This window comes from Hydra vulgaris, chromosome 12 (assembly GCF_038396675.1).
Source record: "Hydra vulgaris chromosome 12, alternate assembly HydraT2T_AEP".
Taxonomy (NCBI): domain Eukaryota; kingdom Metazoa; phylum Cnidaria; class Hydrozoa; order Anthoathecata; family Hydridae; genus Hydra; species Hydra vulgaris.
The window spans coordinates 12294292-12310000 of NC_088931.1; the positions used below are offsets into that span (position 1 = coordinate 12294292).

Below are 15709 nucleotides of genomic sequence, written 5' to 3' on the forward strand. Positions count from 1 at the left end.
AAATATATATTAAATAAAAATGTTATTAACTTTACCATAATAACAATATGAGATAGTATCTTCAATAGAGTTCTGAGTTAAATTGTCTGCAGCCCATTCCTTATAAAGAATTAAAATTCCTAGATAAAAACAATTTAAAAACTATCCAATAAATTCATCATCATCATCATCATCATCATCATCATCATCATCATCATCATCATCATCATCATCATCATCATCATCATCATCATCATCATCATCATCATCATCATCATCATCATCATCATCATCATCATCATCATCATCATCATCATCATCATCATCATCATCATCATCATCATCATCATCATCATCATTCTCTCATCATCATCATCATCATCATCATCATCATCATCATCATCATCATCATCATCATCATCATCATCATCATCATCATCATCATCATCATCATCATCATCATCATCATCATCATCATCATCAAGAGCATCAATCAGTAGTTTAATTATTCTAAAAAATATTTTCAAAACATACATATTTAAAAACTCAACCTTAAAAGATCCATCAGCATTTTTCATATAAGAAATCAGAAAAACATCGACTGGTACTAAAGCTGATGTCATCAATGTAACAACTAATCCTGAGACAGAAGTCAATGTGGATGAAAATTCTGAAACTTGTGAATGTTGAAACCAACGTATATATATTGTTGCAAAAAAAAAAGTAAGCTGGAAAAAAGAAATCAATCTATTATTAGATTAAATCACACACATACAAACATACAAATATATATATATATATATATATATATATATATATATATATATATATATATATTTATGTATAGGAATAATTTTACATGTATTCCATGTATTCTGCAAAATAAAGTACAGAGCAATAATAATAAGAAAATTACTTATCAAATTTTTTTCAATTTACTCACTGTTTCACCAATAAAGATTTCTGATTAGTCATTTCTGATACTAATACTAATGATGAAACACTGTATAAAATGAAAAAAACTTGTTAAGTGATTTTCTACTAATTTATATATATATATATATATATATATTATATATATATATATATATATATATATATATATATATATATATATATATATATATATATGTAAATATATATGTAAATATATATATATATGTAAATATATATATATATATATATATATATATATATATATATATATATATATATATATATATATATATATATATATATATATATATATATATATAAATATAAATATATATATATTGGGGTTATAACTTTTTGACTTTTTTTTAAAAAAAAAAAATTTCCTGTCATAAATCGATGAACTTTAGTTAGAAAACATTGAAAACATGTTCAATTCCACTAGGTTGTAAAAAAGGTCAGCCCGCAATTAAAATTACGAATCGTCATTTACGATCGTCATTACGAATCGTCAATCTTGTTACTGCTACTATTAATATGTGTGGCTTTACTGAAAATCATTTAAAACTTGTATAGATTAGAAGTGTTTAGAACTTTAGAACATTTTGGAAAATTCCAGAATATTTTAGACAGCTTTAGAACATTCTGGAGCAATTTAGAACATTCTGGAACAATTTAGAACATTCTGGAACAATTTAGAACATTTTGGAACAATTTAGAACATTCTGGAATAATTAAGAATATTCTAGAACAATTTAGAACATTCTGGAACAATTTAGAATATTCTAGAACAATTTAGACTGTGTATATATAGCTGCTTATCTAATTTTAAAGTTATTACAGAAGCAACACATAGCAATGTACAAGCCTAGCAATAGTAGCATTCAGAAGAACAAGGATGCCTGGACCAATATAATCTGGTAAATTTAAAAACACATAAAACAAAAATGGTCAATTTGGAAGAATATTCACTGGAAGAAAAGTGCAGAATGCCTATCCAAGTTAAACGAGCAAAGCTTGATAAAATACTGAATTGTTATGATGAATGTGTCAAGCAGGGAAGCTACGAACCCCTTGGTGAAATTTTTGATATTACTAAAGTAGATGAAACGTGGTTATCTTCCAGGGACAAGCGATTGTACCATCCCCAAGCAAAAAGCAAAGGAACAGTGAGATACTCTACAGGCCAAGCGCCCAGTAAAGAAACAATTTATCCCTCTAAATGACAAAAACTTTCTAATAGGTTATCCAACTCATTATCTTACTATCTTGGTTTTAGTGATTCTGAAGCAGATTGCTCAAGGAATTTCTAAAGTCCTAGATGAATTTCACCTATGGAATTCAATACAGATGATTATTGCAAATACCACCAGTGTTAACACTGGAAAAAAGAATGGTTTTGTTGTAATATTGCAACGAATGTTCAGAGAAACGCATCAACAAACCTTAGTTTATCAGTTGTTAACACCATGTATTAGATAGAACCCTCCATTTGGTGATGGATAAAGAACTTGGAAGTAAAACACAATCGCTAAACATCGAATATACATTTGTATCTCAACTGTTGGAGGAGTATGAACAACTGAAAACACAGTTTGATAACTGAATAGAAGTAATTCTCAAAACATCAGGCTGAAGAGATGATATGAAATTTTTATTTTGTCTTACTCGAGTGTTCTGATTTTTGATGAAAAGGTTTCCATCGATCGGGTTTCAGAAATTACCCAACAGCAATGCGAGGTGGAATTCCAGAACTATACTAGCGATCCTGGCCTTCATTTTAATTCCTTCAACAAGGACAGTTCTGCAGAGAGAATATCGATTTATATTGTATGGCTGGGCAGACCATAGGTTTATAGACCAACTGTACAACGAAAACGACTTTAATAACTTGGCTGAAGTACTGAATCCATACAAAAAGGGTTTAAGCTCTTTGAAAAATTACTGGAAGCAAGAGTCATCCATACTACAAATCCCCAGAAGTAATCAATGCGCAGAGCGCGCAATTAAAGTAATGAAGGAAATGTATTCATTACGCAAAAATAAAGACAAATTGCGCCTTCTATTCGGTCTATGCAACAAGCAAGAGCAAGGTCAACAGTCTGAGTCAATGTTGGATTGAAAATTTATTGTATTACATTATTTCTTATATATTATTAAACTTAAGTACGCTTTAAAAAAATTACATAGGAAAAAAATTGTAAATACATCTAATTATACAAGTGGTCTAAAAATTATTCACAGCACTGTATATACACAGAGAAACTGGCTCCTTTGAAGATAGAAAGAAAAGTGGTAGACCTCCTAAGCTAACAAAAGATGACAATAAATATTTAAAAACCCTATCTTTAAGAAATACAAAAAAAGCATCAACCGAGCTGGCTTTAACACCGAAGACTTTAACACCGCAACTGGGAAAAATGCCAGCTCTTCTTTTATTCGACGGCACCTACATAAATCGGGATTAAGAGGGTGTGTTGCAATTCGAAAACCATTATTACGGTGTGGCAATAAAGAAAAACGACTTAAATATGCAAAACAACACAAAGAGAGGAGGCTCTTCATAAGTTTGGGGCTGTTTATCTTCATCTGGAGTAGGTGATTTGATCAAAATAGGGGGGCGACTCACCGGGGAACGTTATTTGGATATCCTAAGGCACCATGCTGTATCATCTGGAATGAGACTAATAGGTCATAATTTTTTATTCTGCAGCAAAACAATGACCCAAAACATTGTTCCCGATTGGCAAAAAATTATTTAAATGAAATGGTAGAGGAAGGAGTACTGGAATTGATGACCTGGCCTTCCCAGAGTCCAGTTTTGAATATAATTGAGCATATTTGGGATTACCTGGACAGAAAGAAGGTCGACCATGCTCCCTGAAAGGCTGAAGAATGTTTGAAGTACTTCAAAGAGAATGGCACAACATACCCCAGGATTTTATAACTAATTTGTATAAATCTATTCCCCGGCAAATATCGGCTGGGATTGAGGCAAAAGGAGGAAATAGTAAATATTAAGAGTTTTTTATGAAGTTTGACATTAAAAAGTTTGTAAATGTTCCATATTTTGTGTGAAATACATGTTTTAAGTTTATAATTTAGAACTACAAACTTAAGTATTAAAGAAGAATTCTCCGGGATTTCTTGAAAAAATGTAAGTTGTCAAAAACTTATTCACAGTACTATATATATATATATATATATATATATATATATATATATATATATATATATATATATATATATATATATATATATATATATATATATATATATATATATATATATATATATATATATATATATATATACAACAGGGGATTTCCATTTCTGAGCGTGATTTTTTATTTTTCTTTGTTTTAGCAATTAAAAGCTGAGACTTATGCAAACTGCAATATGCAAACTATTATGATTTTCTTAAAAAACTTTTATCACAAAAATATTTTTTATTATATTTTAGGCTACCTGAATAAATAAAATATATATATTTTGATCATTTTATTTTTTTTGCGAAATAATATCGCTACTGTTTGAAAATTTTTGGGGCTTAATGATAAGACTAAATTTGTCTTCTTCTAGCCCCGGTCATGTAATTATTTTTAATAAGTTACGACTGTAAATTTTTTTTTTATCGGCAAAAGTGTATATAAAAAAAAAATAAATAAATAAATAAACAACAATTTTCAAAACGCTATACTTTAGCTAGAAATAATTGATAACTGCCATTTCTCATTGAAAATATACTAAACATGAAATTAATTAACTTGCAAATTCCGTGCGTGACTTCGGTGCGTAATCATTCATGAACTGCATTTAAACAATTGCTGTGACTCTATGATGCATAATGCAATCTTGTAACTATCTGAAAAGCTTTACTAATGTTTAAAGCATCATTTAAAAAAATATATATGACGCTGAAACTTATATTTTTTGAGGAAGTTTATTTATCTAGTAACTGAAATTTGGGTTTTTCTGTTCTGCGCGTGATTCCGTTTTAAACTTAATTTATTCTTTGTTAACGTTACTAATGTATACTATTTTTTGTTAACAAAATATTTATATAGGTTAGAATTAAATAAGAGCAAATTGAAGATCACCAGTTTTATTATTATGAAAATAATAGACAAAACATATACGAGTTTCCATGTGTGATTTTTTGGAAATGCCCAACATTGAACCATCTCAGAAATCTGAGGTTGAAATTAAGGATGAAGATGATCAATTAGTAAGAGAAATCTTATCTGTGCTACAAGTAAAAAAAAAAAAAAAATGATCTTACTTAGATCTTAGAACTGAAAAATAAAGAATCAGTCAATTTAGCACTAGCCAATGCATGCAAACTCAGAGATAATGAAAAATTCAAAGGTATTTATGTTAACAATGATAAAACTAGTGTTCAGCAAGCAATAGAGAAGAGACAGCGAGAAAAAAGAGATATGCTAACTGCAAACTTGAAACACCAGGATAGCATGGGTAGGCGTTGTGATGTTAACAATGGAAAAAAGTTATTTAATGTCGCAAGAAATGGAGATTTGAAAAAATAACAGTAGAGCTTTCAGAGTTTGAATATAACTACTTTTTACAAAAAGGTCTACAAGTGCTTCAACCTGTGCAACACCAGAACCATCAAGATAATATACAGAGCTGTTAGCAATTAATGAAAACTTGTCTCACTATCAAAATCTTATCCCAAAGTTGTATACAACTATATTTTCAGTCAAAAAAAAACAAAGTTTACTGTTCCCTCTTTGATGAAAGACGGCTAACAAAATTGTTAGAAAAAGCAGAATGTTTTAACAAACAGTTTGAGTTTGCTTTTTCTAAAATTGACCACAAGAACAAGTTTTCATTCACAAATAGGACTGATCAGGTATGCAAGATTGATCAATTCGATCTTAATGAAACTGGGGTTTTTGGTGAGTTGAGTAATTTGAAGAAATAAAAAGCAATTGGCCCAGATGGCATAAGTCCTTATGTTCTCAATGAGTGTGCCACTGGTTTAACTTTAACAGGTAATATACCTAATAGTTGGAAAGAAACGAATGCGATACCAATATATAAAGAAAAAAGTAAACAAAACAACCCATCTGAATATAGACCAATATCTTTAACAGCCATAATATGTAAAATCATGAAAAGATTGTTGAAAAATGGTTCAGCATGAGTTAATCACTAAGCATCAACATGGCTTTGTAAGACAAAAATCATGTGTTACAAATCTATTAGAGACAATAGACATTACATCAGAGGCACTGAACTGTGGCCTTTACACAATCATAATCTATCTGGATTTTACTAAAGCCTTTGATAAAATCTGTCAAGAAGCGTTAGTTGTCAAATAAGAGGCCTATGGTTTCAAAGGTAAACTACTGAGACAACTAAATGCATTTCTTATGGACAGAAAACAAAGAGTTCTTGTGGACGAAAACTACCATGAGTGGATAAAAGTTCAGAGTGGTGTGCCACAAGGATTTATTTTGGTCCTCTACTGTTTATAATGTACATAAATGACATGCCAGATGTTGTCAAATGTTCACTCAAGGTCTTTGCTGATGACAGCAAACTGATAAATATAATAAAAAATCAATTTGACATTAAACAGCTACAGACAGATCTTGATGCTGTTGCTAAATGGGCAGATAATTGAAAAATGGAGTTTAATGCAAGCAAATAATGATAAAAAAAATTCCAAAACAATAATCTATGACCACAAATTTAGCATACAAAATCAAGATAACAGCCAAACATACTTATTGTCTACCAACCAAGAGCGAGATCTTGGAATTTTAATAACTAGCAATCTAAAATGGTCAGCCCAATCAAAACATGCAGCAGTTAAAGCTAATGCAGCAGTTAAAGCTAATGCAGCACTAGCTTCACTCAAGCGGATGTTTAGATACTGGAACCAGTCAATGTTTAAAACACTTTATACCACATTTGTCTCACCTTGAGTATGGAAAGCTTTTATACCATACCTCACCTAAAACACTTTATACCATACCTCACCTTGAGTATGGAAAGCCTGAATGGGCTCCATTCAACAAAGTCAATGAAAAAGTTATTGAACAAGTCCAAAGAAAAGCTACTAAATTATGCCATTCGTTAAGGTGAAAAAAATATGAAGATCGACTAGCCATACTTAATATCCAATCAATCAAAGCACGTAGCACGCAAGTATAATTCAGTATTTTAAGGAAAGCACTGGTGTTAATACTACCTCCTGGATCCACCCTTCAAACAATTCCCAACCTGGCGATTGTCCTGGGCTAGCAGGTGCAGTTAGAAGAAATAAGGAACGATTAATCAAATAGCTCACAAATAACTGTCGTCAAAGAGAATACTTTTTCTTAAATAGAGTGGTTAATGTTTGGAACACACTTCCAGATGCAGTTAAAAACTCCAAAACTAGTAATTTGTTTAAAAATAGTTACAATGCCTATGAGAAAACAATATGAAACTTATAGACAGTTCAGCTGTCATAGTTGACCATATTCCATTAGTCAGCTCCGCTTTATGCCACAGCTCATCTTATTATTATTATTATTATTTTTATTATTATTATATATATATATATATATATATTTCTATACATATATATATATATATGTATATATATACATATATATATATTTATATATATATATATACATATATATGTACATATATACATACATATATATAAACATATATATATATATGTATATATATACATATACATATATATATATATATATATATATATATATACATATATATATATATATATATATATATATATATATATATATATATATATATATATATATATATATATATATATATGTATATATAGATATATACATACATATATATGTATATATATACATATATATACATATATATATACGTATATATATACATATATATATATATATGGATATACATATATATATATATATGTATATATATATATATATACATATATATATACATATATATATATGGTGCCCTTGATTATAACCAATGATGTTTAACCTTCGGAACTAATCGCCCCCCAAACCACGAGACTATGTTTGAACTTTGGTTTGCTAATTCTTGGTCATTTCTTCGCCCATCGACCTTCTCGAGTTCGAAATAACTCGAAACAACTCTTGTCACTAAATACCCATTGATTCCATCTTGTTCTTAGGTGTTCTTCACATCATTTTACCTTATTTTCTTGTTGAACAGGAGTCAATAGGGGTTGATTTTTGGGAACGAAACTGAAGTACCCGCTTAGGTTAAGATAACGAGTAATGGTTCTGGGACCTTAGGACTGCCTTTTTTGAATAATTCAATTTAAATATCTCGGACGGATTATGTGTCATCTTCTCAAGCTAATTGAATCAATCGCTGTTGGTCCTTTAAATTAAGTTTTTTTGGTCCACCACTTCCTTTCTTTCTCTCCAAGCTCATTACTTCCCTCATTTTCTTTAAATATCTTGCAACTGTTGCCTTAGGTATCCCAGTTAATTTCATCAAATTCTTTATGAACTGCTTTAAAAAGATAGTCAAGTGTCAACGTTGACGACTTCATTTCTATTAAATGAAGACTTCATTTCTATAAAATGAAGACTTCATTTCTATAAAATGAAGACTTCATTTCTATAAAATGAAGACTTCATTTCTATAAAATATTTTTAGGTAAATCAGAAATAATAATGAACACATAGATTTTTTGATGAATATATATGCAACTGATAAATTAAACAATGGGTTTCATGAAATACAAAAAAAGTCATTGCGTGACTCGCCAAAAATTGAAAAATTACGAACAAAAGTTTTGCATACGCAGTCTCATTTTTTTTGTCCAGAAGGTGCAAATGTTCAATGTTGTTAAAGAACTCAATGTTGTTAAAGAACAGAGCAATAATAAATTAATAAAACACTTATCTAAATACCTTATACAGTTTTCATTAAAATGAGGAGAAAGAAACATTAATTCAAAATTTAGTTTCTTGCCAGAAACATCCTATTTTTCATTTGCAGTTTAATTTCCCTTGTGATGCGATGAGATTTTAAAGCATCTGTTGCAACTGTTAACAACTTTTTCACACCAAATTAAATGCTTAGAGATTTAATTCTGGCATTAAGGCATTGAATCTTTTATTGCAATTGTAGCATATTCAAATATTTTATTGAAAACTTCTTGCTTATATTTCCTTCGAACATAATTGCTTCTCCATGTTTTGCTCAGGTTTGTCAAAAATGTCTTTCTTTTTTTTCTTCTTGAAACAGAATCTTTTAAAAAACTTCCTTCTACCTTCAAAATAGAATCAAATACTTGTATTACAATTACAAATAGTATTATTAACTTGGTAAAATTTTTCTGAATTATCTCTGAAATATTCCTTGAAGCAGATTGAAGTTGTTTCTTTAATAAATTAATTTTGAATAAAACTTTATGCCAAATTTCGATTGAACACAAATTTTGATTTTATCAAATCAAAGGTTGTTATTTTTAAAGCAATTGATTCTGCAGTGATTTTTGCATTTACTTTATTAGCGAACAAATTTTGGAATTTCAAAGTAAAGTGCTCTTACATCATTGATATGGCTTTCATATCTTGTATCACTTAACAGTTGAACAATTAAAAAGGGACACTTAAATTGCAAAAACAACCATCTTTTTTTAAATTGCAAAAATAACCATCTTGATGAAGAAAAATATATGTAAATTTGATCAATGGTGTTGAAAAACATTGTAATTTTAGGTGAACATTTCACAGAACCTATAATTGTTTGATTTAATCTATTACTGCAGGATGGCATAAATAAGCTCAGGTGTTTTATTTTATTTGTTTTATTTTAGGAATATTAACCTGTACACCATTTTTCTCACCTTACATATTTTCACCTTTACCATAGCTTTGACTTTTTATGTTTTCCACTAACAAGTTATTTTTTCCCAGAAAGTTAAAAATAACATAAGAAATAACCACTAAGGAGTAATAAATTATAGCGTTATGGAATCAGGAAATTAGTGATTCAGGTAATAATATATAAGATATAAAATTGGCAAGTTATATTGTAAGAAGACACAGCTGCAAAAGCAATATTGTTATCTTCATCACTATCATCAAACAAAATATCAACGATCTCATTCATATCAGAATAATTTATTCTATTTTGAGCAATCTATAAATTTCCATTTCAGATATATATTTAAAGTTTTCCTTAATTGTTATAGATAGTTAAATATTATAGATATATAATATTCAAAACTATTGATGGAACACTATTGATGCAGTTTATTTCTCATTTAGGAAAAGATTTTATGGACAGCAGTGCGGATCACTTATTTTCAACTAACAACTAATTCCAGAAACGAGGATAAAGACACAATTTTGTGAGGATGTTTAAAAATGTACCCTTAGTGTGGTATCTTTTTTGTTGTTGTTCATATTTTCCTTTGTTGATTTGACTAAGTATTCCAGACAAGGTTTCCCTTTTCATAACTTTTTTTCAAAACACGCCAAGGAAAAATAATAGCTAATCAATTAACATTAATAATATTAATAACATTAATAGCTCATCATTAATATCATTAATCATCTATGAATAAAATCTTTCGAAGAACCATTGATAAATTTAAGGTCGTGGAAAAAAAAATTGGTTAAATTTAGATGCTTGTGATCACAACTTTGCAAATTATTTTAAAACAATGAATTTTCTTGTATAGATTTTTTCAAAATTTAATCTGTTTTTATAGTTAGCAGATTCTACTTTTTATTAAATATCTATTGTTGTTTATTGAGTAGATCTAAAAACATATGTTCATCTTTATTTCTTAGGTACTGAAAACAAATATAATCCACATACTGTTTAAACGATTTCACTTAAATATTTCAAAGGAGCATTATTTTTGTGGTACCTTGTGATTTTATGATTTTTGTGATACTGTATTTGGTCAACCCTGAAGCATATAATTTGCATATAAAAAATAGCAAAACACTAAGTACTAAAAACAGCTTGAAATTTTCAAAAATTAAATTAGAAATGTGGTAAGGTTCATATTTGGGCTATATTTATATTTATTGGAATTCTGGAATCCAATACCAGTATACTGAAAATTGGGATGCTGGTTGATTTTTTTCAGTATTGAATATTGAAATACCAGTATTTCTGTACTTCTGTAATTATTGAAATACCAGTATTTCTGTATTTTAATCATTGTTTTTTAATCATTATTTCTAAACAATTTTTGTACAATATTACTACTAACTCCCAACACATGTTTTGATTATGTTAAAGAAACCTATCAGTTATTACCATTAATAAATCAGCAGTAGAACGAGAAGATCAAAAACCATATTGATGATCAGAAAACAAGTTATTAGATTCATGATGAGAGATTAATTGTTTATTAATTTAAGACTCAAAAACATTGCTTATGATAGGAAGTAGTTAGACGAGTCAGATTGCACTTTAAAATTTTAAAATGTTAAAAAAAATATAATTAAAACTAAACAATATTTATCAATAAAAAATAAACTTTTCATTTTATTTAAAGCTTGCCTTTTTCCATTTTACTCTGTATCTCAGAGTCTTTTTAATATGTCGCAATCTACAGAACTAATTTATTTCAAGCGTATTTAATTTATAGGAGTTTTAGTCAGGGCTGATAGGTTTAAACCATCTAAAACAATCTAACATGAGATATCATTCTTTGTAAACTGACATTTTATACTTGCTATTACAGAAGTATTATCACAAGGTATTACAAAAAATAAAACAAAATAAAACAAAATCATTAAATTTGCAAAAGGGCCTGAATTAGGGGTATGGGGTAGCCTAGCAATGGCTCTTGTGGAAATCCATTTTTAATATTCGCTTAATTTTTATAAACCCTTACAATGTCTTAACATTTTCTCACCATTAAAACGGTAAAATATAAAAATTTACATGTATGCCTATGAGCATCATTTTTTAAAACAAATGCAACTATTTTGTAATATAAATATGTGTGCATGAAGTATAAAGCTGAGTTATATATTTTTGCTTAATTTAGCTGTTGTAGAACAAATTAGTTGCAGTATTGACAATGCCATCTGTAACCAATAATGTAGTTCAAGACTATTGTAGTCATTTTTTGAATAAACTTTTGCTTACTTTTATTTTTGATTTTTTTAAGGCACAAGTTAAGTTTTATAAAACATCGGCTTTTGGTGTAGAGTTTCGTGGTTTAGTGTAAAACCCACTTTAAATCTAAATTAAGATCTTCTTTATTTTAAATACAAACCTCCTGATGGTGAGAGGGATGACATGAGAGGCAATGTCATCATCAACCACTATAACAGTCATGGACAGAAAAGGCATTTCATTGCACTCTGCAAGCATATAATAATTTTTTTTAAAAGCTTGACAGTGGCTTTTTAGATTATTAAAAAAATTCCAAATATGTGAATATATATATATATATATACACATATTTATATATATATATATATATATACATATATATATATATATATATATATATACATATATATATATATATATACATATATATATATAATTTTTTGTTATTCACCTCCTCAAGGCCGAGAAGGCCACTACAGATGAGTAGGCTACTTAATAGTGGTTATACCCGACTCTAAACTCTATAACTCCGAAACACAAACCTTGAGGAACAAGGCTGCGCGGAGAAACAAGTTGAGCGCGGTACTACAAGGGACGTGGTGGAGATCAAACTCAGAACCTCTCGCTTATGAAGCGAGCGCTTAACCACTACACCAGTAGTGGTTAAGCGCTTATGTAAATATATATACATATATATATATATATATATATATAATGCATATTGCGTATTATAAATATATATGCGTATTATATATATATATATATATATGTATTATATATGTATATATATATATATATATATGCATATTATATATATATAATGCGTATGCGCATTATATATATATATATATATATATATATATATATATATATATATATATATATATATATATATATATATATATGCATTATATATGTATATATATATATATGCGTATTATATATATATAATGCGTATGCACATGAAGTTGGAAGTAACTGAAAGAGAAAAGATGAAGATTGTAGAAAGTGACGAGCTCGATAAAGAGATGCAACCTTAGCTAATTTTGCAACTGATTTGATATATGGTTTCCAAGAAAGATTGGAAGTAAGAGTTAATCCTAGAAGATGAAGAGTAGGTGACTCATCGAGTACATCACCATTCATAAATATAGGAAGATCTAAATTATTGCGATAAAGATTGGCTGAAAAAAATTGAATTTTATCTGAATTAAAGTTTACCAGCAACTGTGAACCCCATGCTGTAGCAGAAGTGAGATCCTTTTCAAGCTCAAAAGCCCCCTCCAAGCAATCAGAGGATGTTAGTTTCTTATCACGACAAGAATAAATGGTGGTATCATCAGCAAACAATGCCACCTTAGATGTGAAAATATCTGGAAGATCGTTAATGTAAATTAAAAAAAGTATAGGGCCAAGGATAGAAACCTGAGGAACCCCTGAAGTTACAAAATAAGAAAAAGAGTGTTGTCCATCGAGGACAATTTTTATGCTACGTTTGGAAAGGAAGGATTCAATGATCTTAAAGAGGTTGCCAGATACACCATAAGAAGAAAGCTTAGGGAAAAGACCAGCATGCTAAACTTTATCAAAAGCTTTTGAAATGTCAAGAGCGATGGCCTTAACCTCTCCACCTTTCTCTAATGCCGATGAAACCTGTCAGTTATTACTGTTAACAAATCAGCTGTAAAACGAGAAGATCAAAATCCATATTGATGATTAGAAAGTAAGTTATTAGATTCAAGATGAGAAATTAAGTGTTTGTTAATTAAAGATATAAAAACCTTGCCTATGATAGGAAGAGACTTATGGGACGTTAGTTAGACGAATCAGATCGCTCTCCAGAATTTTTGAATATAAGGATAACAGATGCCGCCTACCAGTAGGCTGGAAAGCAAGCAAGACTCTGATAAGCACTTGTTGAATAGTTTTGAGAGTATAGACGGCAGCTCCGGAGAACACTTCTGCAATACAATAACAGGTGTGTTGTCCGGGCCACAAGCTTTTGAAGAGCCTAGGCAGGAAATCACTTTAGATACAAATGCTGGAGTGATATGAATGTCAAGCAATGGATCAACCTGTTTGTTGGCAATGTCATGTAGAACGCAACTAGTGGAATCAAGAGATGATATTGATGAAAAGTTTTTAGCAAACAATTCGGCTTTGTCTTTAGGTGAGGTGACAAAGTCTGAACCATAAAAGTGAGGTGGAATTATAGATTTGCCCTTATTATTGATATTATTAAATATTCTCCACGAAAAGTAACGAGAGCCTAATTTTTGAGATGAGATACGAGATTTTATGACCTAAGAATAGCGGGTTTCGGCATTAGACAAAGCTTTTTTATAATTGTATCCAGCAGTAATAAACAGACGTCTGTTTTCTGGAGAATTGTTTTGCTGAGAAATATGAACCGTTTCGATTGGCAATCGCAGCAGCACAGTTTTAAGAAAACAATGGAGGGGAGTGAGGCTTGACCTGGAATCGTCATGAGGGAATAAAAGATTCCATTCCAGCCTGAATCCACGAAGTTATGTCGGAAGCACATTTGTCGACAGGAAGACGAAAGATTTCTACCCAAGGGTCATCACGAAGAAAATCACGGATAGAATCCCAGTCAGCTTTACCGTATTTGTAAGAGGTTCGATAATAGGGTATTCAGGTGATAAAGAAGAATGAAATATTAGTTTTATAGAAATCAAACTGTGATCAGAAGCACCTAAGGGTGAATGTGGAGAAACTAAGCACAGACTAGGATCAGAAACAAGACATAAGTTGAGTAGAGAAGGTAAATGATTCGGGTTGTCTGGAAAGCTGACTATTTGAGTTGGAAAGTTGACTATTTGAGTTAGGGATTGAGATAGGCAAAAGTTGTGGGCTTTAATACCTGCAGAATCACTGACTCTAGAGCCAAGCCATTCAGAGTGGTGAGCATTAAAGTCAACGACAACAACTATATTAGCTCATGGATAAAGAGAGAGGGCTTGGTCAATATGATCAGAAATAACGTCAAAAAGTGTGCAGTCTTGAGATAAAGGAGAGCGATATAAAACAAAGAGAAAGGCAATAGAGTGAAGTGGTGCTAAATGAAAGTACATAAAAGAACAGTCTGTGGATTCAAACCTAGTTTCACGACAAATGGGTGAATTCTTACGAATGTAAATGCCGAGGTAATGCATGTGACTATTCGAGACTTTACGAATCAGAGGAAGAATACCATCAACAATAAGATCACAAGATGAGACAGCCGAACTCAAATTAGTCTCACAAAGAGCAAGTAGGTCTGGTGAACTTTGCAAGAGATAAGACTCAACAGAAGAAAAGTTCCTTCGAAGACCACGAATATTAGTGAATGATAGGTTTAGAGAACTTAGGGATGATGATGGTTTTTTGTGTTTTATAGTTTTTGGTACTTTATTTATTTTTAAATTAGATTGAAGAACTTGCCTCAATGCATAGATAGTACTCAGAACACCGTTTAATAGCCCAAGTAATTGCCTCACTACTAATAATAAACCCTAAGCCGTAACAAAGGGCTCCAAATGTGGCCTCCGCAATGCACACCAAAAGTACAAACAGGGACACCATCCATGCGCAACGCGGCACTAGTAATATTTTGATTTTTTTCAGCTGTTGATGGAATAAGCCTCTCTGAGAGCTACCACAGGGTTCGGGAAACCTGACTACCAGCCGGCCT

The 15709-nt window shown here is 30.1% G+C and overlaps 1 protein-coding gene across 1 annotated transcript in view; it reads right to left on the reverse strand.

Annotated features, from left to right (window-relative positions):
- Positions 1-15709, reverse strand: part of LOC100199552 (probable lysosomal cobalamin transporter) — a 65628-nt gene that overhangs the window by 37214 nt on the left and 12705 nt on the right. Inside the window, exons 2-3 of the mRNA XM_065812200.1 lie at positions 531-707; positions 36-99 (exon numbers count right to left, since the gene is read on the reverse strand). Coding sequence (XP_065668272.1) covers positions 36-99; positions 531-707 — 241 coding nt within the window. The remainder of the gene's footprint in view (positions 1-35; positions 100-530; positions 708-15709) is intronic.